Source organism: Balaenoptera acutorostrata, chromosome 6 (assembly GCF_949987535.1).
Source record: "Balaenoptera acutorostrata chromosome 6, mBalAcu1.1, whole genome shotgun sequence".
Taxonomy (NCBI): domain Eukaryota; kingdom Metazoa; phylum Chordata; class Mammalia; order Artiodactyla; family Balaenopteridae; genus Balaenoptera; species Balaenoptera acutorostrata.
This window is the reverse complement of record NC_080069.1, coordinates 119,095,638-119,120,265: the sequence shown is the minus strand read 5'-3', so window position 1 is coordinate 119,120,265 and position 24,628 is coordinate 119,095,638. Positions and strand designations below refer to the sequence as shown.

Sequence of the window (24,628 nt, the reverse complement as noted above, 5' to 3'; positions counted from 1 at the left end):
TAAATAAAATAAGTAAATTTTTTAAAAAAATTCTGGAAATTTAACAGTTGGTTCTCATGAGAACACTACTATGATTCCTAGCCCACCTAAGGGAAATGGTCTCAGTTTTTGTTTTTTGTGTTTTTTTTGTTTGTTTTGTTTTTCTTTTTAGGCTGTGCCACACAGCTTGTGGGATCTTCTTTTTTTTATTTTTTAATTTATTTATTTTATTTATTCTTGGCTGCGTTGGGTCTTTGTTGCTGCGCGCGGGCTTTCTCTAATTGGTGCGCAGGCTTCTCATTGCGGTGGCTTCTCTTGTTGCGGAGCACGGGCTCTAGGCACGCAGGCTTCAGTAGTTGTGGCGCACGGGCTTAGTTGCTCCGCAGCATGTGGGATCTTCTCGAACCCGTGTCCCCTGCATTGGCAGGCAGATTCTTAACCACTGCAACACCAGGGAAGCCCAGCTTGCGGGATCTTAGCTCCCCAACCAGGGATTGAACCCTTCAGTGAAAGCGCCGAGTCCTAACCACTGGACCACCAGGGAATTCTCAGAAGTGGTCTCAGTTTTGCCTATTTCATCCCATCCTTAACCATGTGCAGGCGTATTTTGTCAGAGCCGGCATCATGGTGTACAGGCTGTTTTGGATCTGGAAACCAGTATTGTAGTGATGGTGATGGCCATTAGCAGCAACCCCCTGCCTCACCTCCCACCCCCGAGGATGGGGAGTAAGGTGGGAGGGATGGAGGTGGCAAGGTGGAACCGGGGTCCTCAGCCCTAGCTGCTCAGTGCAATCACTGGGTGGGGGGGAGGGGGAGGTGGAGCTTTTAAAAATAGAATGCCAAGCTCCACCCCTCCATGTTCCAGAGTCTGACTCAACAGGTTTTGGGTGGCGCCTGGACATCGCATTCACTGACCGCTCTCCAGGTCATGCTGTCCTGTAGTCAGGGTTGAGAACCACTGACAATGCCAAGTGCGTGATATTTGTTTATTAGACAGGCTTAGAGTCAAGTCCCAGCAACAGGCCACTTAGCCAAAATGAGCCAAAATGAGTTTCTTCATCTGCAAAATGGAGATCTACCTCCAGGGTTGTCATAGGTGATAACTCAGATAACCAAGCATGGTGAATTGTACAAGGAGGGAGAAAGGGAAATAATGATGGATCCTGCAAACACGTGTTGAGCGATGCCTGTGTGCAGGGCACTGAGCCAAATGCATCACCCCGGGAATAAGCACTACTACTTACTCCTCTTTTACAGATGAGGAGCCAAGCGTCAGGGAGAAGGAGGACTTGCCCGAGCTCTTCCAGCGAGCTGGGGGGCAGGCTCATTACTCAGGACGTGAGTGCCTTGGGTGCTCAGAGAAGAGTGGCGGGGCGGGAGGGTGGAGATGGCAGAAAAGCTGGAAAGAGGAGGGCTTTGGAAAGGAGATGGGAGTGTGTTAAGGAGCACAGGAGTGTCTCCTTGTGCCATGGGACCAGCACCCCTAAGCCAGGGGCATCTTAAAAACCAACAACATGGAGCATTCCTGGCCTCATGCATACTTCACCTCTTTCCTCTGCAACCCTACTTACTCATAACTTATGGGAAGTCTTAGCACAGTAGGCACTTTCCATTCCATCCTACGAATGAGAAGGTAGGGACGCTAGGCCCAAAGTCACACAGGCAGTGGGGTGATGTGGCATGAGCTGGTGAACAATGGACTCCTACTCATCCTACAAAACCCCACTTGAAAAGCCCTCCCCTGATGCCCAGAACCCCTTGTGCACATGTCTGATTCCGTCTCCTCACACTGGCTTCTGGGCTTGGTCCTCTATCTCAAGCCCTACTAGGCTGTGAACTCCCAGGTGCCTCTTTGGACATAGTATAATTGAACAGAAGTAGAAAGAGTGACAGAAATGTGGACCCAGGGAATCTTCCTGGCCTTTCTCCTTCAGAATCAAATAAACTTTGTCCTGACATTGATGGTGCTTCTTGGAGAAAATGTGAGATGGACGTGCTATTGCACGTGTTTGGGGAGGGGGGAGGAAGCTCCAGAGAGAGGGGCAGACTACTGAGGTGGGCAGCTCATGGTCAGTGCCCATACCACAAAGTCTGGGTCCAGGGTGGCTCTTCAGACAACCCCCTTTCACATCATGGGACGCTTCCAGTCCTCAAAGCCTTTCTCATCCACCCAGAGGGGATTCTGTCATTAACTTGCTTTACAGAAAGAGAAACAGGTGCAGAGGGTTTGGTGTTCTTGCCCATTGCCCAGCTGGGATCTGAGCTAGGGTGTGTCTATCTGCTCTTACTTCCTGGGCCATGCTACTTTTCTGCTCCCCAAATCTCATGTGGATATAATGAGAGTAGCCATCCCCACCGGGTTCTTATCATGATTGCGTGGACTCAGGTACAGTGACCAAAAGGGGCTGTGAGTCAGGCTGCTGATTCTGTGACCCTGGCAAGTCATTGCGCTGCTTCGTGCCTCAGTTTCCCTGTCTGTATAGCACTTCACTCATGGATTGTTGTGGGGATTCCACGGGGTGATACCTGGAAAGTGGTCAAGACAGAGAACCCACAGGTGTCGCCGTGGCTGACATGCACTTGTTCGGCCTTTGTACACCTCGCCTGGCAGGAGGGGATGGGCTGTACAGGCCAAGCTCCTGCCAGCCATCTTTGCCCCTTCCCTTCCATGAAGCATTCCTGAAGGCCAAATGTAGCCCATGTCTCAGGCTCCCAGGACTGAAGGAGCAACCCCTCCCCCATTCTATCCCCCCCCCATCACCCTCAGCGGGGGGGCAGGGTGGGCTGCACCGCAGGGGGCTGTCCCTCAGCCAGCACCAATCAAATATGGTAAAGAGCCTGCAGCAGGCTGGGTGTATTTGCTTAATTCTCCTCTACCCGGGGCCTGGCCCCCACCTGGGTGCCTCTGATTTCATTAGCATTCTGCCCAGGTCCCCCACCCCTGGCCCCCAACCAGACCCACCAATCCCCCTACTTAAAAAATCAGGATGGTGGAGTTTTTTCAGAGAGGAGGGGAGGGGAGGGGTCCCAGGGTGGAGGAGGGGCAGCTGATTGTGAAGACAAATTCCAAGGCTCCTGATGAGCAGAGACCTCTTTCTGAGCTGGCCCTGACATCGAGGGAGCCAAAGGGAGGGAGGCGCTGTCTCAGACGCCCCCCAGCACTTGCGCGGCCCCGACAGTGAGCACTTCCTTACAGTTTGCACCCTTAGTGCCCCATCCCCCTCACCCTAGTCCTGACCCAGAGAAGAGCCAACACGCTGGACTGGAGTCTAGATCCCAGACTTAGGATCCACCGCCCCTCCCCTGGTCTCAGCTGGGTCCCCGACCCCACCACAAATGTCCCACCAGCTGCACTCTGTCATTTCTGTCTTTGCACGTGCTGTTCCTTCTGGCTGGAATACTTTTCCCACCTCGTCACGAAGCCCAACCTACTCTTCACCTCTCATCTTAGGCACCACTCCCTGTAGGAACTCTCCCCTCACAGCCCCAGAAAGGCTCAGGGGCTCATCTGCCTCCCCAGCTGCTTCACTATCATGAACTAAACTCACTTGGACCGCACCAGCGTGTTTCTCTCCATCCCTCTCCAGGGTTCTCTGTGTTGATAGTGGTGCCCGGCACAAGGTAGGTGCTCAGTAAACACTGGATGAATGAATGAATGACTCACAGCCCAGCTCAGTTTAGCCTTTAGGCCCCTAATGCCTAGGGCCCAGGAGCTTTTCAAAGGCTGACCTTTGGGACACCTGAAATACAATTTCTTATTGCCTCCAAAATAGAAGCAGAAGGGTAATGACATGTTGACCGCACATGATGGCATGTCAACTGGACACCGAAAATCCACCACGCCCTTGGCTGTGGATAAAGTATATTAGCCATGGAGTGACTGACAGAATGGGAGAGGGACACTGCTACTTAATGGGGGGCAGCAAGACTTTCAGTGGATAATACATGTGAAGCACATAAAGCAGGGCTAGCCCTGTTTAGGGAACTCTTCCTTATAAATGTGAGCTCTGTTGTGTCCAGAAGCAGCGCTTTGGAGGCAACCTCCCTCCATTTCTGGTCCAAGGGGATTCGAGTGAAGCACACCCGCCCCCCCACCTCCCGCCCCGCAAAACACACTCCACTTCTGGCCAATCAGCACAGACCTACTCTGCAGCCTCTGTGATTGGTTCAGAGGTGGGCAGGGACCCGATGTGGCATGGCAAGATTCCGGTAGAGAGACTAGGGCTGCTCGATTGTTTAAGCCCTGGATCGAGTGGTGCCTGAAGTCCCACCCTGGATGTTTCAGTTTTGCACACATTATCTTAGTTCTGCTTAAGCCACTTGGGGCCGGTTTTCTATCCGTCGTAGGTAACAAGCCCGTCTAGAACACTGCCCAAGCCCCACGTACACCTGGACCCTGGCAGAACTAGAGTACTGTGCCCCCCACTAGGGGAACCCCTACCCCCAAGTTTGCGGTGAATACAGCACCAGAAGGATGTGTATAATCTCTCCTCTGCCGCCCCTGCCACTTGGGCTGGTCGTGGGTCCCTCTCCCAAATGATTTGGGACGAAGGTCTTTGCAGCCTGTTCAGAGGGGTTCCCATTAGCCACAGCATTGTGCTGTGGGGACAGTTAGGATGGAAGGGCTCTGGGGTCTGATCCCACCCCTGCCAGGTGCTGACGGCTGTGCAGCCTTGGGATGGTGACTCCTGTCTCTGAGCCCCAGAGGCCCTGTGCTTCTCAACTTGGAATTTACCAGTACTGCAATTATCAGTTAATTGCCTGTCTCCTGTTACTTGGAAGCTCCTAAGGGGTGATGGGTGGATGTCTGCCCAGTGCCCGCACATAGTACGAGCTCAGGAAATACATGTTGAGTGGAGGAGCCTCTGTTTCTCACCCGTAAGATGGATTTTTTTTTTTTTTTTGTGCCACCACGTGGCATGCAGGATCTTAGTTCCCCGACCAGGGATCACACCTGTGCCCCCTGCAGTGGAAGCGGGGAGTCTTAACCACTGGACTGCCAGGGGAGTCCCGAAAATGGACATTTTTTTAGCCTTTTGTGAAGATGAGGGGTTAGCATGTACACCCTGGGGTTAGTGGGGGCCTCTTCAGTGAGCGGATGTGTTACTGCTACGAAGGGGGTCCTGGCAAGGGCTCCCTGTGGACAGGGAGTTCAACCAAAGAAGTGACATTAAGGGTGGCGTGGCTGGCACCGGGACAGCCGGGGGGGCAGAGGGGGAGGGATGGAGGCAATGGTCTGAGGTCCCCACGACGGAGCTGGAAGCCCCTCCCCTGGGCTGTTCCTGATGCTGCTCTAGTGACAGATGCTTCTCTTTGTCTGCTGTGCCCAAGACTGGGTGGGTAGCACTGAAGACACCCGAGCAGTCCTCCAGGATGGACACAGCTGCTGCTGAGAGAGGGGTGGAGACGCTGTCTGCACCCCTCCCCTCCATCTCACCCTGAACATGCCAACAGGCAACAGGAATAAACAAGCCCCACTCACACTGCCTGCCCCAGGGTGGGGCTGGGGGTGGAGACAGCAGGAGAGCTGTTGCCTTAATGTGGAGATAGCTTGGGTTGGGACAGTTCCCATCCTCATGCTGGGGAGATGAGGGACCCTGGGGACCAGCAGCTGCCAGGGGTGTGCCTGGGTCCTCGGCCTGCCCTCTCGCAGGGACCCGCCTGTGAGTTGCTAATAATAGCAATGGCAGTAATGATAACAGCAGCGGCTGGCCTTGTGCCACTACTATGTGAAAGTACTGCTGCCTATCTGCACCCTCACAATTCACTCGCCATTATCCCCACTTTACAGATGAAGAAACTGGGGCTCAGAAGGGGGAAGCCCCTGGCCCCAGGGAGCCAGCTGGGGTCGGTCGGACTCGCTGGCCTCACTCTGGACCCCCTCTCCCTGGGGCCCTTGGGGGCATTAGGAGGCCACTGGACTCCCACCCTTGGCTACTGACTCCCTAGAGCTGCTGCCCTTCTGCCAGGACCCATGGGAAGGCGGGGAGAGGAAAATCTGCAGTGCAGAGGGCAGACCCACTCTCCCAACCTCTGCTGTTGTTCTGGTTTGAAGAAAGCAGCGAACATTCGCCACCATCCCCACAGAGCCCAAGAAGCTGCCTCGGAGCTCTCCAGAGCCCTGACGTTCTTCTGTGGGGGCTGAGATCTGGCCCGTGGGTGCCAAAGGGGACACACTCCGCCCCTGGCCTCCTTGGAATGGGGCTCACCCAGCTTGTCTCCCTCCTCTCTGATCAGGGCTCCATCCCACGCTGTCTGCCCTGTCCGCAGACCCACTATTCACTTAGAGTTCCATCTGGTTTTGGTTTTACGGGGTGGAGGAAGGGAAGGGTTTAGGGAGAATCTGAGAGCTGGCACCCAATGGAGGTTAACCCGATACATTCGCTTCTTTTCTTGGCGCCCCAAGTTCTGTGACTTTCCCCCTGCCATCCGCCTCCACAAACCCCAGGGCTGTTTGATTATCATGTAACCTGCTTCTGATGGACGCCTGGACATCAGAGTCCTGGGCCGAGAAAGGAGCCAGCATCGAGATCAGCTTTCCTACGAGTGCAAACACCGTGTCTAAACCAGCTTTGCTCAAGCCAGAGATCAGTTGAGTGCAAGCGTGTGTGTGTGTGTGTGTGTGTGTGTGTGTATGCGTGTGCATGTTCTAGACATGTGGTGAGAACCCATCTGTAACCCCTGAGGGAGCATATCTGAATATCTCAGCCTTCCTCCCCAAGCCATCTCATCCACAGACCTTCTAGAAATTGCAATTAATCTCTAATTTGAATTTTTAACCTCAAACGCCACATTATAAAAATAGTTGTGTTGTGTTTTATAGACGGTATTTGTCATGAAATTATACATGGTTATAATTTATGCCGTGGAAAATAAAGCAAGATCCTCATGCCACATGGGAGCAGGGGTCAGTTCCAGCCAGGCTGGGGCTGCAGCAAACTCACCCACAGAGGGCACCCTAGGTCACCAGGCAGGGCTGGGCAAGGGCAGAGGGGTCTTGGTCCTGCGTGTGTGTTGGAAAACTTGTCTCCTTTTTGGAAAGCATAGTTACGAACCAGCAAAGGCCACTGGGGTCAGCTTCTGGGGCCAAGAACTCTGTTCCTAATCTCAGCTCCTCTTCCTGTGGGACCATGGGAAACTTGTCCCTCCTTGTTTTTTCCATCTGTGAAAGGGGCTTGACAGTCCTAAACTGTGCATCTGCCTCCTCCTCCCAAGTGTCAGGGAGAGTGAAAGAGAAAACAAATTGGTGTTTACTGTGCACCTACCTGAGGCCAGGTGGGCCTAGAGCTGAGCCCCTACCCGCTTGACTTTATCAACTCCTCTGAACAACCCAGGCCTCAGGTACTAGCGATGTGCCCATTCTGCAGATGAGGAATTTGAGGCTCAGAGAAACAAGACACTTTCTCAAGATCATCCAGGAAGTGGGGGTGAGGACGGAGCTGGAATCCCACAGCTAAGCTGGGTCCCCACCGGCAGCACATCCTGCCCCTGAGAAGGCGGGGGACCCAATGGGACTCTGGAGCCAACTCTCCACTTCTATGCCTGTATCACCATCGAGTTGCATGGGAATAATGGGGGCCGTCCCTGTCCCAGGATCCTGGCCTGCCTGCCAGGGTCAAGGAGCAGCTCTGGTTTCTGTCCGGCAACCCTGTGCCCTGCGTTATCACCTCTCTCACCCATCCCTTTCTAAACAAACCCGGAGAGGCTGGGCAAGGTCAGAGTGAGCACAGCCAGGGGCTCCGGGGCCAGCAGGGGTGGGGAACACACCAAAAACAAGGGCCTAAGGCCTGGAGCCCCCGTGTCCTCCATACATTGCCCACCTTTCTGGGCCTCAGCTTCCTCATCTGGAAAATGGGGCCATAAGATTGCCTACCTCCTAGAGTATCTGGGAGGAATTAATGACATGATTTACGCAGAGGGTTGAGCACGTAGTAGGTGCACAATAAATGGTCCTGACTGTTGGGACAGTTGTTGACAGTGAAGAAACTGAACACACTCTGATGCCACTCAGTCACCCCAGTCACCCAGCCCCCGACTCAGCCGCAAGCACCCCAAACTCCCTCCACCCCCACCCCCCCCCCGGGAGGCAGGATTTGCAGTCAGACAGCCGGGGCGACCGTCTTCATCTTGCTGATGGGTCTGCTAAGGAAACTGCCATCTCAGAGTGGTTGTGCACCTATGGCACAAAGCCCTAGTGTTGGGTCCATGTCTTGGGTAGAGCCGTCCCACGGATGGATCGGCGAGCCCCATGTTGGGCATGGGGTCCCGCCCTGCCTCGGGTTCTGCACGGCTCCTGGACCCACCCCTCTCTGACTTGGGATGTCAGATCTCACAGCAGCTGGGCCAGAGCGGACAGTTAGGGCTTGTGATCTGCTCCTTTGGAGATGGGGCACCCCAGGAGGCTCTGAGCAGCCAGGACACAAGAGCTGTTCCCAAGTCAGCCATTCACGTCCCACAGGACAGACAGAGAACACCCACTCTGCAAGGGCGCTACCAGGGAGGGCCTGGGTGCTCTGGACACTCCAAACGCCCACAGGTGCACAGAAAGCATTCCCACCCCGCCTAACACAAAAATTGCAAATCTTGAAGTAGGCCTTGCTCGCTGGCCCTCTCCACCGGGCTCCCTCCCACCCCCTCTGCTCCTGGAACAGCCAATCTCCTTCTCACCTCTGAGCCTCTGCATCTGCTGTTCCCTCCACCTGCAGCACCCTTCCCAACCTCTTCTTCTAGCTAACTTCAATCATCCCTTTAGGTCCCTTCTGAAAATCCACTTCCTCCAGGAAGCCTCCTCTGAACCTCCAGACCAGGTAGGGGGCCCCATTATCTGTTCTTACCTCCTTCATAGCAGGGAGACCACACCCCCTTGTTTCCTGATGGGACCCCAGGATCCAGCCCTCGCTCTGGTATGGAGTAGATGCTCAACAAATATTTGTGGAAAGAAGGATGGAGGGAAGCCTTCCCCATTTTCCCCCCTTGGAGCTCTGATCTGCCCCCAACTTGAATCCACTGCAACAGCAATAATTTTCTTTAAATAACGAACCCACTTTCAGCCGCTTTAGATCTTTGCCTTTTCTTTTTTCCTTCCCGGTGAAACCAGAGTAGTTCGTTTTTACTTCTTGTCTGCAGCAATTTCCCACTTGGAGCCCTGACACTCTCCTCGCCTCGGGGTGAGGTGGCAGGGCCGCCGGCTCTGCAGGAGAGGCTGGCCTTCCAATAAGAACACGATGTCTCTCGGAAATACGAGATTCCCAAAGGCTGGGGTCCCTCCCCAGCCCCAGCCCCCCAAGCACAGTACAGCCCAGAGCCCTCCGGCCTGGGTCAGCTATGGGTCAGGCTCTGCACAGTGGTGTCCCTGGAAAAGTGGCACCTTCCTCAGGCACTGTGGAGGTTTGGGGTGAGAACCAAGGAAATGGGTGGCACAGTCCCTCCTTGGCAGGGCCTGGGATGCTTCCAGCAAGAGGACAGACACTACGGCTCCTTGGCCATTTGGGAGCCCAGCATGGGGCGGCCAGCGCTGTACCTGGGCTCTGGGAATCATAGCATATTTCCTGGGTGACCTTGGGCAAGTCACTTTGCCTTTCTGAGCCTCAGTTTCCTCATCTGTAAGATGGGGATAGTACTGCACCTGCGTCAAAAGGCTGCTGAGAGGACTCAGCGTGAGGCTGCTTGTGAAGCGCTGAGCTCGGAGCCAGACAGAGGTGAAGAGCTGGGCGTCAGGGAGCTGCCTCCGTGCTCTGCTCCCTGGTTAGGGACCACGTCTTGCCTGTCCACTGATGCCTCAAACAGCACGCATGTGCACCAAATGAATGAATGAATGAATGAATGGGTGAATGAATGAATGGACGGGTGAATGGGTGAATGAATGGACGGGTAAATTAATGAATGGAACCAAGTAGCAAGGCATCTCTTGGAGGGGGACAGGGAGGCAGGGTGTTTCACATACAGTCTCTTGGGGGAAGGGAAAAAGGCCTGTTTTCTCTAGCTTCTTCACGAGGGAAACAGGGAACAAAGGGCCAATTTGTCTTTTCTCCCACTTCTGGGATGTTTTCCTGGATTTTCCTCCCTAGTCTGGGATGCAGTCCTTCCTCCTCCCGGTTTGAGCTGCGGGGATGGTGCTTTAGATCCTGGGGAAGCATCGGGTCTCTTGCCACACGGGGAGGATGTCACATCTGGAGGTCCCCGTGGCTTCCTAGCCCACGGGGTTGGTGGTGGGAGTGCTGGGGGGGGGGGCGCCTGGCCTCAGTGAGGGCAGGGCCGACCTGCTCTCTCTCAAAGGTGAGTTCATTCTCTGCCATCAGCTACCGACTGGACATTCCCTGAGGGCAGGGGCCGTGGCAGCTGCATTTCTGAACGTGCGCCTCACTCAGCACAACAATTGGCTCCTCACTCCGTGTTTCAAGGTCTTGTGAAAAGGGTGTAAACTCCGAGACTCCAAACCTCGCTTCTCCACCCACTGTGGAACCGTGGGCGGGTCACGTAACTGCTCTGAACCTCAGTTTCCCAACTGTAATCATAATGGCAGACACCTTTTCTGAGCTTCTTATGTGATTAGCTACCCAGCTTCCATCACTCCCCTAAATTCTTTTTGTTTGTTTGTTTGTTTTGGGTTTTTTTTTTTTGTTTTTTGGCTGCGTTGGGTCTTAGTTGCTGTGCTCGGGCTTTCTCTAGTTGCGGCGAGCCAGGGCTACTCTTTGTTGCTGGTGCGCGGGCTTCTCACTGCGGTGGCTTCTCTTGTTGCGGAGCGCGGGCTCTAGGCGTGCGGGCTTCAGTAGTTGTGGCTCGCGGGCTCTAGAGCGCAGGCTCAGTAGTTGTGGTGCACGGGCCTAGTTGCTCCGCGGCATGTGGGATCCTCCCAGACCACGGATCAAACCCGTATCCCCTGCATTGGCAGGGGGACTCCTAACCACTGCGCCACCAGGGAAGTCCCTCCCCTAAATTCTTAAAACCACCCTGCAAGGAGGCATGATTCTTCTCCTCATATGACAAACGAGGTGCTCAGAAAAAAGAAGACACTTGCCAAGGTCACACGACTGGTCAAGGTCACACGACTGGTCAAGACCCCCCCCTTGAGTGGAGGGCTGTGATGCCCTGTCCAGGGCACTGTCCCCATGCAAACAGACCCTCGGATTACTGGTTCTCATCCGCAAGAAGAGAGGGCTGAAGACTGAGCTGGAGGAGGATGGAGAGGTGGAGAAGGAGGCCCCCAGGTCCACAGGGTGCCAGGGGGAGGTGCAGGAGAGAAGGGGAGGGGTGCCAGGCTCTCCCGAGGGTCCTCACCATCTCGGGTGGGGGCAGCCAGAACCTGAGCCCCCGGCGGCCCGGCTGCCCGCGGCACCATCTTGAGAGCATTAGGGGCTGCTGTTCACAGATGTTTTCTGTTACGTGTTATTTGTTAGTCTAATGAAAGGAGGTGCACGGGCTTTCAAGACCTCGGCATTCTGCGGGGGCTTTATATGGGAGGCCGGCGCAGAGCTCTGGCGGGGAAAGGAGGCGGCGAGGCCCCTGCCAGGCGCGCCTGGCGGCTCCGGCTTTGATTCCGAGGTTTGCAGCCATCCGCGTGGTAATTCCAGCTCTGGTTAAATGTCATTTTTAATAACGCCATCTCTGGTGTGTAAACGGCTGCGCCCGGGGCAACAGGGGCGGCCAGGAGCGGGAGGCCACTGATGGGGGAAGACAGGCAGGGAGGCGGGATCGGGGACTGGTGGACAAAACCTGGGGCAAGGTGGCTGCCCTCCTGGGGCTGTGGATGTGCTACCCCCGGGGACCACTGCTAGGGGGACCTGCAGGGTTGTGAGAGGCAGGGTGAGTGGAGAGGAGGAAAGAGCAACAGGTGGGCAGGACAACGGGAGGGGGCTTTTCCAGTGATGAGTGACAGAGACCCCCAGCTCAGCAGTGAGGCTTCTGGTCACCCCACCCCACCCTGTCACCCCGGCAGCTAGAGGGAGTCAGGATGCTTGAGAGAGAGAGAGACAGCTCTTCCCCCATGGCAATGCCAGCTCTTTGGGTGGCCTTGGGCGGGTACCCAGTAGGTGCCCAATGAGTGCTGGCAGACGGTCAACAGTGACCGTGCTCTCCTAGACCCAGCAGTGTGGCCTCCAGCGTAGTCAGGGCTCTGGGGACGCTGCTCTGGGGAGCAGCACCCTCCCCCCACATACTGGACCCTTCCAGGTGCTTCCAAATGATGCCCAGCTTCCCTGGCAGCTCCACCCGGCCTCTCCATCCTCCCACAAGAGGACCATTTTCCACTCAGGCAAACTGAGGAAGATGACAGAGGGGCAGCGTTAGCCCTGGAAGGAGCCTCTGAGAGCATGGCAGTGCTCACCTTTTAACGCACATAAAACTCACTCGGGGCCCTGCTAAATGCAGAGGTCCAGGCCCGGGCTCCAGAGGGTGTCATTCCATGGGCTGGGTCCTGGGAACATGCATTTAACCAGCTCCCAGGGTGATTCGAATGCAGTGATTCCTGGGACCACTGTTTGTTGACAAACAGATGGTCCGACCCCCTCAGATGGGGACACTGAGGCACAGACCAGGGTCAGGGCGTGTCCCGAGTTGTAGGGCTGGGCAAGCCCCAGTGTCCTACCTCCTTGTCCAGGGCCCTAGTGCCTCCTGGGCAGCGACGTCACAGGAGGTGACACATCTTCCCTTGTCAGTTCTTAAGCACAGAGGTGCTTGCTCAGCTCTGGGAGGAAAGGCCTCTGTAGAAGCTTCCAGGTCTTGCAGTTCCTGGGCCTCCTGATCTCACTGCCCACCCCCCACCCCAGGACCTTCTCCAAAGACCACAATCCCCCCAGCAGCCCCCGTCCACCTCTCGGGCCACCAGGTCCCAGCTTCTTGGCTTCTCTATAACTCGTCACCCCAGCGTCCTTCTAAGGTCTCCACTGCCGCCCAAACCAGAAGGTCCCGGCTGCCCCTCCCACACACAGGAAAGCAGAAGGGATCACAAAGAAGGACCAAAAGTAATGTCTTCCAGAGCCTGCTTCATTTTTAGGACGCAATAAAAGATATCATTAGCCGTAAAGGACCCCATGTGGACAGCATCCTGTCATCACGGTGGCCCCTTGGAGCCGGGCTGGGAGCAAGCAGCTTCCCAGATGTGGAAGGGACACAGGGCGAGGGGGCCTGACTGGCAGGGGGCAGCGCGAGCATCAGGGTCATTGAGGTAGCGACCTGCATTCCCAGGACATCTGGAGACGCCCCGAATCCCAGGGAGGCACGGCCTCTTCCTGGCAGCCGCGCTGCTCCCTCCGGGCGGGGAGTGCCCTGCCACATGCCTCCGGCCCCTGGGGGCTGCCCGCCACCCTGTCTCCCTGTGTCGGCTCAGCATGGGCGCTTGCCGAGATAACTTTCCCCAACTCTGTCTAAACAGGAAGCTCCCACGGCGCTTTCCTACTCACCACCTCGCAAAAGGCACTTAACCCTTGGCCCATCCCGGCAAGATCAGGCCGCTCATCTATCCACCAGCGGCCTGAGGCCACGCTGGCCATTAAGAGCCTGGACCTGATCATTTGGGCCAGGCTGGAGCCCTCAGGCCGGGGTGTGAGGGTAGGTGTGTGTGTGAGTGAGCAGGTTTGTGTATGGTGAGGCGGGGATCGTGTGTATTGGTCGGGGCGGGGGTGGGGGGGTGGGGGGTGGGGGGTGGGGGTGGATGGGGTGGGTTGTGCACGTCTCCGTGTCTGTGAGCCTGGGAAAGCCAGTCCACCATGTGGTTCCCAAATGCCAGCCCATGACAGAGTTTTCACCGACCTACCGCAAAATGAGAAAAATAGGGGCAATTCGCAAGTTTTTTTGTTAAGCCAAATTAAGTCCGTTTTGAGGATCATCCTTTACTCCGAGATTAAGATGCTGAAAGGTTCTTTTGGGCTTCCCTGGTGGCGCAGTGGTTAAGAATCCGTGTGCCAATGCAGGGGACACGGGTTCGAGCCATGGTCCGGGAAGATCCCACATGCCTCGCAGCAACTAAGCCCATGCGCCACAACTACTGAGCACGCGTGCTACAACTACTGAAGCCTGCACGCCTAGACCCCGTGCTCCGCAACTAGAGAAAGCCCGTGCACAGCAACGAAGATCCAACGCAGCCAAATATAATACATAAATTAAATAAACAAATGTATTTTTTAAAAAAGATGAAAGAAAAAAAAAGATGCTGAAAGGTTCTTTCTTGGACAAACGGATAGGGGCAACAAGATGGTAGTTGTCGTGAGTAAATGGCTTTTCCTGGCAACTTTTAAAACTGCCCACTCTACGCCAGTTCTTCGAAGTGCCTGGAAATTTTCACTGGGGCTTGAAATCTGAAAGTCTGGGCAGGTGGTTGGAGGTCAAGCCCTGACACATAGTTGGTGCTCAGAAAATGATTGTTGAATGAATGAGTGAATAAATGAAGGAAGGAAGGAAGGAATATGGAAGCTAGGGGTGGACTGGGAAAGGGGGCCTGTCCTATGGCTGTTCCTTGGAGTCAGGGACCCTCCGCAGCTCTCCCGTGTCCAGGAGGCCATTCTGGACGTTTCTAGGCAGGAGGGGGTAGAAGACCTCCACTTGTTCTCACTCCTTCCCAAACCTCCCAAGCCAGACGGTCCCCACGCCGCCAGGCCTGACCTGTTTCCCGCACACCCGTGACCCAGGCCAGGCTGCTGAGGATGTGGAAGAGACCCCTCCCTTGGCTGCCTCATGGCCCCCTGAATGCAGCCCACGCCAGCCTGGAAGTGGGCATCCCTGGCCAGACCACCCAGCATTCTGGGGGCTCCGGGGATGGCTTCAGCCAGCGGTAGAGGGCAGGGACTTCGGGACAGGCCTGGGCTGGAAGCCCGTATTCATTCGTGTGAACTTGGCAACTGCTCAGCTTCTCTGAGCCTCACTTTCCCTCCCCATAAGATGGGGATAATAAAAAGACCCACTTCCACGGTTGGTGGGAAGACAGTGAGGCGTAAGGGGTACGGGGCCCCGGCCAGCAAAGAGGAAGCAACTGGTCACTCGCACCACGTCCCATCAAGGGCTCATCCCTTCAACTCCACTCCCATGGCCTCTAACCCCAGGGCAGCACCCTGGTCGGGTTCCAACACTGATGCCCCATTTGGAGGCTGTGTTCAGGGACGCACCGGCTCCCCCTTAAATCACTCCCAAGGTTCTCTTCCACCTGGGGTTACCCACTGCCCTTTGGGTCTGGCAAGCCAGGCAGGCCTCCCAAGTTCTGCCTCGTCCAGGTTGACCTCGCATCCCCGCCCAGGACAAGCCACTGAAAACCCTTCCTTCCTGTCTCTATCCGCTTAGAAACCTAACACGGCACTGAGTCCATCCCAATAGCCCCACTCGGTGCCAGCCCTCAGGGCCTCCCTGCCCCCTTTAGATCCCCAGACAAACCTTAGCCTGCGTCTCCCCAGCAACTAGATGGGGCTGCCCCTCTCCCATTTCTCCAGCCCCAATGCTGAGCTCTGCAGGAGAGAGAAGCTTGGACTTGCAATCCAAAAACAAATCCCACCCCTCCGTTCCCAGGTGGGAGACCTTAGGCAGGTTGATTTGCCTCTCTGGGCCTCCCCAAAATACGAATGGCAATCACTAGCCCTGCCTGACTCACACGGCTGCTGTGAGCATCTCCACGAGCTGTAATGGAGGCCCTTTATTTAGCACCTACTATGCGCCAGGCATGGTCTCCCACAGCCACTGAGGGTCCGCCCTGTAAGGGACATTGCTGTCCAGCATTCCCATTTCACAGATGGCAACACTGAGCCTCAGGGTACTTTCTAGGCCTCAAGGGTGGCGTGCCAGCAGGCATTATCACTTCTGCTCCAAAGTCACTTTTCTGGAGTCTTCTGGAAGGGAACAGTGACAGCACCTGCCCTGTCGAGCTCCTGCTCACCGGGAAGGGCCCTCGTGGGGGTGCCAGCTGGTCCAAGGCCCCCGTGCCAGGCCCCCAAGCGCCACCTAGATGATCTACAGAGGAGCAAGACCACCCTGCAACCACAGATGATGAACGAAATAGCAAGAGCGCTCCCTCTGACAAGAAGCCAGAGATGTAGACCATTGCCCCCACTCCCACCAGCTACCCTGGTAAACCCAGCCGTTCTCAGACTGAACCCCCTGGGCTCTCAGCTTCTAGGCCTGGTTCCTCGGCTCTCACCATTCCTGTCTCCCTGCTCCTGGGCATGTGCTGTGGGATGCCCTCACCTGTCTGGGGGTCCAGGCCCAGCCAGGACCCGGTCCTCAGAGACTCCACCTTCCTGGGGAGACGGGCCCGTCACGGGGCAATTTCTCAGCCCGAATCACCTCATGATGAGAGACAGGAGCAGCCCCACAGACATCTGTGCGCCACCTCCCATTGTTCAGGTGGGGAACTGAGGCCCGGAGAAGGGATGTGACAGGCCCGAGGTCACACACGGAGATGGCAGCAAAAGCTAGGACCCGATGCTGGGTGTCCTGACCCCCCCATCCAAGGCTCATTCACAGCAGATGGCTCTGTCCCCCCTCGCCACCCCTCCCCCAAGGAAATGGATGGAGAGAAAGGAGGGGAGGGGAGAAGGGAGGAGGGAAGGAAAGCAGGCTTATCTTTAAAAGGCCTGGTTCTGAAGAAACCCTTTTGTCTTTATCCCTCACCAGCCCTGCTCCTGTTTCACAGGCCGGCCCCCTCCATCTCCTTCCTCCAAGGCCTCAGAGGCTGCAGCTGCCACCTTTCAGAGCCAGTTAGAAGGAGGCTGGTTAAAAAGTCAGATATGGGGGACTTCCCTGGTGGTCCAGTGTTTAAGAATCTGCTTTCCAATGCAGGGGATGCGGGTTCAATCCCTGGTCGGGGACCTAAGATCCTACATGATGCGGGGCAACTAAGCCCGTGCACCGCAACTACTGAGCCGCGCGCTCTGGAGCCCGCGTGCCACAACTAGAGAGAAGCCTGCACGCCGCAACGAAAGACCCCGCATGCCGCAACAAAGATCTCGTGTGCGGCAACTAAGACCTGACGCAGCCAAATAAATAAATAATAATTTTTTTTTTTTTTTAAAGTCAGATACGAAAAACAGTATGGCAGTTCTCAAAAAATTCAACATAGAATTACCACACGACCCAGCAATTCCACTCCTGTGTATATGCCCCAAAGAACTGAAAGCAGGGACTTGAAGAGATATTTGCACACCCATGCCCCTAGCAGCATTATCCACAACAAACAAAGGGCAGAAGCAACCCAAGTGTCCACCGACAGATGAACGGATAAACAAAATGTGGAACATTATTCAACACAGTGGAATATTACTCAACCTTGAAAAAGGAAGGAAATTCTAACACCTTCTATGACATGGACGAATCTTGAGAACATTATGCTAAGTGAAATAAGCCAGACACAGAAGGATAAGTACTGTATGATTCCACATATATGAGGTCCCTAGAGGAGTCAAATTCATAGAGACAGACAATAGAATGGTGATTGCCAAGGGCTGGGGGAGGGCAAACAGGGAGTTAGTGTTTAATGGGGGCAAAGTTTCAGTTGGGGAAGATGAAAAAATTTTAGAGATGGATGGTGGGGATACAATGATGTGAATGTACTTAACGCCACTGAACTGTACACTTACAAAATGGTTAAAGTGGTAAATCATATGTTAGGGGTATTTGACCACAAGAAAAATCCAAAAATTGAAGGCCATTCGGCCTGTCTCTCTAACTCAGTGGTCCCTTCAGGCCCCCCACTCAGACACTCAGCCCTGCCTTCCACCACTGGCAAGGGGGAGGTAGAGGTCCCCACCCAAACCAGGCTCATGCTTGGCCTCCTGTCACCCATCAACAGGTGTGGCTCAGGGACCAGCTCTGCGAGGGGAGCGCAAACCCCCTGGCCGGGGTCCCAGCCCACCCCGGCTCAGCCTGTGCCCTCAGGCTCCAAGCACCCCACTGTCCTGAATCTCTGTGAAGCAGACCCACTTGGTCCTGGCATTTTCTGTAACACGTCCCAGCCCCACCCGGGCCAGCCAGCCTCCCCGGGCTGGGGGCCTCACCCCTGCCTAGCTCCAGGGGTTTCGTTTATTTTCAGTGTGTCCACATCCCTGTTTCTGCCCTGCCCACAGGAGGGAATGCTTTAAAGAAAATCTCAGTTATTAATGTGGTTTCTTTTGTTGTAAGTCAGTGCAAAGGCAGCAAACGAGAGTTTATTTTCCTAACGTGCTTGGCATAGCTCAGTGCCACGGCCCAGACCTCAGCGTTTGATTTGGGAGGAACCCGAGACCCCAATTTGCTCTGAGTCACCGGCGAAGCCACAGCCTTCCCGGTCAGTTCCAGGGGGAGCCTGGTCCTGGGGAATCATTGGCAAGAATAGGCTACATCTACTGATGACTTGGTGAAAACAAAAGATGGAAAAATATATTCAAAAAACTTTGAGACTGCTAACCTGGCAGGTTGAAAATATATCAATTTTCCAACTCATCAGTTTCCCCATTAACCTTCATTTTTCTAATAAGGCGCACCCCATCTCTGTTTGGTGTCAGTCGCTTTCTTTGGACCTGGAAACAGCTCCAGAAGCCACAGGAAAACCCACTTCTGAGTATGTCCAAATCTTCACTGAGGGGCCAGGGTTCCCTGTGGGTCCAGGACCGGAGGACTAAGTCACAGCCCAGGACCCAAGCCTGCCGGCCTGGGGTCCAGAGTCCCAGCATCCCGAGGTTTGGTTGCCTGCTTTGTAAAGGGGTCCAGTGATGCAGGCTGGGCTCACCAGGATGAGGGGACGAAAGGTCCCCTCTCCCCCAGCTTTGGAGACTTCAGGACTTGGGAGTCCAGCGGCAGTGGTGGGGGGACCTGCTTGAGGGAGGAAGGAAGGAAGGAAAGAAGGGAGGGAGGAAGGAAGGAAGGAAGGAAGGAAAGAAGGGAGGGAGGAAGGCAGGGAGGAAGGCAGGGAGGAAGGCAGGGAGGAAGGAAGGAAGGAAAGAAGGGAGGGAGGAAGGGAGGAAAGAAGGGAGGAAGGAAGGAAGGAAGGGAGGAAAGAAGGAAGGAAGGAAAGAAGGGAGGGAAGGAGGAGAGAAGGAAGGAAGGGAAGGAAGGAAGGAAGGGAAGGAAGGAAAGGAAGGAACGAAGGAAGGAGAGTGGGACACAGGCTTCTCCTCCATCCACTTTCTGTCTGCAGGCCCAGACCCAGCGAGCAAGCCAAGGGATTCTCCCAGGCACGGGGGCTGCCTCAGAGTGCCCCCACCCTTGCCCCCCACCTCCTGGCAGCGGGCACCCCTGGAATGAGCCCAGTTGGCCTTGGGGAGCTGCTTGACTCGACATAAAACATTTGGATTTCATGGCCTAGTGATTTGTTTTCAGTCTGAGGAATGAGTGTACGGTTACCTCCTTTTAATTTTGCCAAGTAAGGACATTAAAATAAAACAATCTCCAGTTATTATCCTTATTTCATAAAAGAAAGGGTGTTTTAACACCAAAAATGAGTAGGAAAGATATAATCCCAAACAAGAGACTCCTTTAAGCTGGATTTTAGAGCTTCAGGAACTCTCCATATTGTCCACGTTGCTTTCCATTTGCAGAGGCCTGGAGCAAATCGTCCTAAGGGCTGAGGGCCAGAAGGACGGAGCTTGGGGGTTGGGGGGGTCCCTCGAGCCCGGCCCCGACTCTGCCTGCGGCCCCTTGTGCCTCACAGATGAGAAAGGCGATCCCCACCTCTGGAAGCAGACCAAGTGAGGGCATCAGGGGCCCCCGACCCCGTCCCACCTGATGCCACACCCAGGGTGTCCTCTGTCCCCGGTACCTGGAAATTCCCCGTGTGCAGAAGCCCCTCCTCAGAGGAAGGGCTCCTGGGCTCTCAGTGAGGGTGGCCTGACCCCAGGGGGCTGCTGCAGAGGCCTGCTGCCCACCCAGCTGTCCGGGGGCTGCCAGTGGCCCTGTCCAGGTACTTGTGACCCCAGCTGTTCTGGGACTCCCCAGGAGAACCCGCCATTCAGAGCCCTTCTATGCTGTGTCCAGGAGAAGCAAGACCTTCCCCCGTCCGTCCCCACGGCCAGGGCCTAGGACGGAAGCGGGCACCCACCCCTGCCGGCACTTGAGTACAAAACGCCCTGCCTCCTTCCTTCTCTCCCCATCCCTCCTGTACTCCTCTCTTCTCCTTTCCTTCCTTTTCCCAATTTGCTCCTCCTCCTCTCCCCAGCCCTCAGGGGTCCCCCATTCATCAGGGCAAAACCGAAGACCTCTCCTCTGCCCTGTGGGGAAGCCAGCTCAGAGCCAGCAGAGACCCGAGGTACTCAAACGACTCAGGCTGGCCGGCCCCACCCCCTCACCAGAGGGCACCCCACTTTACCCTCGGCCCAAACCAGACACCTTCCTTCCACTTTTCCACTAGGGAAAACCCCAACTCCCAGGAGTGGGTCTACCCACTTCCTGATCACCTGGGCGGGTGAACAGATGCCAGCCGCGCTGTGGCTGGCGGGAGGCGGATGCCCCTGGGAAAGATGGCACTAGCTGGGCGCTCTCTGAGGTGCATTATGAAAGCCAGGTGTGTGTCAGGTGTCCCTCACAACCGCACAGCCTCCCGGACAAGGTTTCCGATGAGGCCGCCGTCGCCTCCGTTTTCCCTGCACCTCCTCTCATCTGAAAAGCGGGGCACGCCGCCATCCAGAGCTCCCCTGAGACCAAGGGGCTGGTGCGGGAAGTGGGGGGGCGGGGGTCCCTGGGGACAGGTGGGACGGCTGCTGGAATCAGGTGGGTGAGGGCAGCCTGCTCCCCAGAGCTAGGGGAGCAAGTGGGCAGTGGTCTCAGACGACCCCACCTCCTTTTCAGGGCTTGGGTGAGCTATGGGGACTCCAGTTCTCCCCCTCCCTGCAGGAAACTCTCCAGGGCCGGGATCTTTGCTTTATCTTCGTCTTCTCCTGCCCTAGCCACACCCCCCTTCCTACCAAGGGCTCAGGGCCCAGCAATCCTCTGTGACTTTTTGAAAAAAGCCACTTGGGTGGGTTGTTTGTTTTTAAAGCCCTTTCCTGATGACCTTTAACCTCGGCAGGGGAAGAGAGGCCTAGCTAGCTCTTCAGGGCTGGGCCATTCCCCCTAGAGAGCTGCTAGTGGGGCAAACTGGAGGTGGGGGGGGGGCAGGCATCGGTACCCCAGCCAGGAAATCCATCTTACAAGAGCCTAGTAGTCGCTGGATTGGTATCCTGGAGCTAGAGAAGGGGGCAGAGTTTGAAACTCAGCTGTGCGACCAGGTCACTTTGCCCCTCGGAAGCCTCAGTTTCCCCAGCAGTAATCGCACCCGCGTCTCAGGCTCATTGGGAGTGGGGCCTCCAGGGCTGCCTCCGGGGTAGGGCACAAGGCACACAGCTCCCCGTGCTTCCAGCGACTGGAGGTGGCTCTGGCCAAAAGGCAGTGCCCTCCGCCAGTCGAGAGCTCCCGTCCCGCAGCCCACCCCATAGCGACGTACAGCCTCAACGAGGGCTGCGGCGGCGGCGGCGGCGGGCCCAGCCATCACTCGGGCTGCAGTGCCCGGCGCCCGCACCCCCGGAGGTCCTGCCGCGGCGCCTCCTTCGCAGGCTGGGGTGCGGCTGAGCCAGCGCCCCGCACCCGTCGCCTGCCCCGTGCTCGCCCCTTCGGACCCACGAACCTCTGGCCTCGCACCCCTCCAGTCCCCGCACCCCTCCAGCCCCCGCACCCCCGTATTTCAGTTCCCACGGCCCTTGGCAGCCCCGCCCGAACCCCCGGCCCGGCCCCGCGCCCCGGCCCCGCGCACTCACCGTCCTGCGGCGCCGCCTCGCTGCCGCTGCTGCCCCCGGACGGCTCGCGCGCCGCGCCCTCCCGCGCCTCTGCCCTGGCCGCGGGGCGCGGCGCTAGCCGCCCGGCCGCCGCCACCTCCTCCAGGTCCAGGAGGTGGCTGACCGTGAAGTTCTTGCGCGCCTGGGCGCAGTCGCCGGGCCCCAGCGCTGGCGGCGGCGGCGGCGGCGGCCCCGGGCCCAGCGCCGGCTTGTCCGGGGCGAAGGCGGCGCCGGCCGCGCTGTCCATGCCCGCGGGCCGCCCCGGGGTCGCCGGCGGCGGTGGCGGGCGCGGGTCCGAGGCGGGGGTGGCAGGCGCGGGTCGGAGCGAGCGCGCCCCGGCCGCCCCGCGCTCGGCCCCGCTCCCGGCCGCCTCCTGGCTCCGCGGCCGCCGCGGCCCGCCCGGTGCTGACGTCGGGGGAAACCAACTTTCTTCCCTCCCCTTCTCTGCCGCCTCGCTCGCTCCCAAGTTGCTCAAACGGGAGCTCCTCCGGCCACACGCCCCTTCTTGAAGCAGACCTCGCCCCCTGCCTCTCCTCCTCCCCCTCCTCCTCGCCTCGCCCGCCCCCATCGCTCCGGCGGCTGCGGGGAGGGAGGGGGTCCCGCCTGAGTCTGGCTGGAGGCTGGGGGCGGGGAGGGGGAGAACAAGGGGTGTCCTCCTTTCACCCTCCCCACCCACATTTTGAGAAATGAGAAAGTTCAGTGTTTGGGTGTGTGTGTCTTTTTTTTTTTTTTTTTTTTAAATCCCCCAACAAGTGTCTGGGGAGGTGATAGTGGAGGGATTAGCAGCCCCGCTTCCATTTACAAATTCCTCCGCAGAGGAGGGGGGAGAGACTCTGAGACAGTTGCCAGGGAAGATCTGAAACTCCCAACTCCATTCTCACCCCCATGCACCCCAACGCTGTCCCTGATCTGACGGAGGAGAGTCCTGGGTCCGCCTTGTTCACTCCGCCTGGCCCCAGGTACTCTCCCCCAGAAAGCAGCACATCGTCAAGCTTCTGGGGTGTATGCATCCCCCCCACCAACACATACACCTCAGAGCCCACCTCCAGGATGCTCCAGGCCCTCCCCAAGGAAAACCAAACCGGGAGGAAAGAGTCTCCCCCCAGAATTCCTAGTTTACACACAGAGGGTAGATAGACAGCCAGACTGACAGCCAGACTGACAGATGGGTGACAGGGAAAGAGAGAGGCCAGCCTGAGTCTCTGCTCTTGTTTTTGTTTTGCAAGGAAAGCACAGAAAAGATGCCCCCGGTGGTGAAGCTGAGACTGTAAGCCCTCCAGATGCTACAGTTCTTTCCCCAGGAAGGCTGCTTGGAGGCCTGGCCCTCTGTAGTCCCTGCCACCATTGTAGAGCCATAATGTTATAGCAACAAAGCTAAGCCCACAGGGAGAAGGCCTTCAGAATCTCCTTTCCCCACTCACGCACAGAAAACCCACCCTGCACACATCCCCTGAAAACCTGCAGACCAGCAGCCCAGGTTCTGCATGAATGAGAGTTCTTCCCAGAAAGGAATCACCCCCAAGATGAGGCTGAGTGTCCCCCCAAGGTGGCATTAGCCACAGCAATCCAGAGAGGCACATGCGTGGGTAGGTTGAGGATTTGGAGGTGATGAGATGATGAGATTCTTCTTCTTTGGAAAGTTGCCCCAACGAGTGTCCAGTGAGAAAGACTGGCAAAAGAGGTGGCACCAGGGGGTTCCCAGCACTGCCCACAATGTAAGTGGCTGAATGACTTTCTAAGGGACTGAGCAGGGTGGGGCGGTGACTGGGCTCTAGGGACTGTCTAGAAGGGCCCCCCCCCGCGCTGGAGCACCCGGCAAGCCAAGGGTGGGGGCACTTATCCCAGGAAAAACACAGTCCAGCGTTCAGAACAGCATTGGTGTCAAAGACCATGTGCCAGGCCCAGTCTGCCATACACTGCTGTGTGACCTCAAACCTGTCACCTTCCCTTTCTGAGCCCCAGCTCCTCCCTTGTAGAAGGGGTCTAATGAAGTACCTACCTCCTGGGCACCATGGGGATTCCATGACAGGTGAAATCCTGGGCCTGTGGCCTAGAGCACAGGACGCTGTTAGCATCAGCCTGCAGAGCTGGAAAGGGCCTGGACCTCATCTGGGTTCAAGTGCAGACCCTGCACTTCCTAGCTGTGGACCTTAGCAATCTACCTGCCTCTCAGTTGCCTCAACTGTAAAATGGGCTCTTAGGAGGATTATGTAGGTTGATATATGGGGGTCACCTGATACCTGGCGAGCACTCAATTGGTGTTAACAGTTACCATTTTTAAAACATTTATTCCAAGAAGCCGTGGAGGACAGTGATGGCAAACTCAGACTCTAGAGCTGGGTGGGGGGGGGGGAACACATGAATTTGAATTTGTTCACTGCCATTTACTAGCTGTGTGGCCTTGAGGAGGTCACTTGCTGGTCCTCTCTGAGTCTGATCTATCATCTGTATAATAAAAGGGCCAATTCAAAAGGATCCTTGTGAACTTGGCATTATCAATGCTGTTGTTATCAGGTTGTTACTACCCTTGCCAGTCCTGGGGCTGGTGGCCGGGGTGGTACAGGGATGGCAGAGTGGGGCAAGAGGCATAGACTGCTATTCCAAAGCTCAGCCCTTGAGCAAGAGCTCCGGGACTGACGCAGCCTGGAAACGCACCCAAGGAAACCCCAGTTAACCTGGGAAGGATGGAACTCATTACCCGAAAGGGATACAGCTAAACGATAAATAACTTCCTGGGTGATTTAGATAAATCCTGCGATGCTAACCCAGAGGAAGGAATGAAGGGAGCATAGGATCCCTTGGAACTTCTCTGTTCAACGAGTGGTTATTGAGCCAGGCCCTGCTCTAGGCAGCGGGGATGGGGAGGAAGGGAAGGGAACAGAGAGGGCCCCTGCTCTCCAAAGAGGAGTCCATGAGGAAGTAGCTGATCCTTAATTGGTGCCTCTGTTGGAGGT

At 56.4% G+C, this 24,628-nt stretch overlaps 1 protein-coding gene across 1 annotated transcript in view; it reads right to left on the bottom strand.

The window, feature by feature from the left end:
• PRRX2 (paired related homeobox 2) overlaps positions 1-22,136 on the bottom strand; it is a 48,802-nt gene extending 26,666 nt beyond the window's left edge. Inside the window, exon 1 of the mRNA XM_057548910.1 lies at positions 21,657-22,136. Coding sequence (XP_057404893.1) covers positions 21,657-21,921 — 265 coding nt within the window. The 5' untranslated portion in view covers positions 21,922-22,136. The remainder of the gene's footprint in view (positions 1-21,656) is intronic.
• Between the last annotated feature and the right edge of the window lie 2,492 nt (positions 22,137-24,628).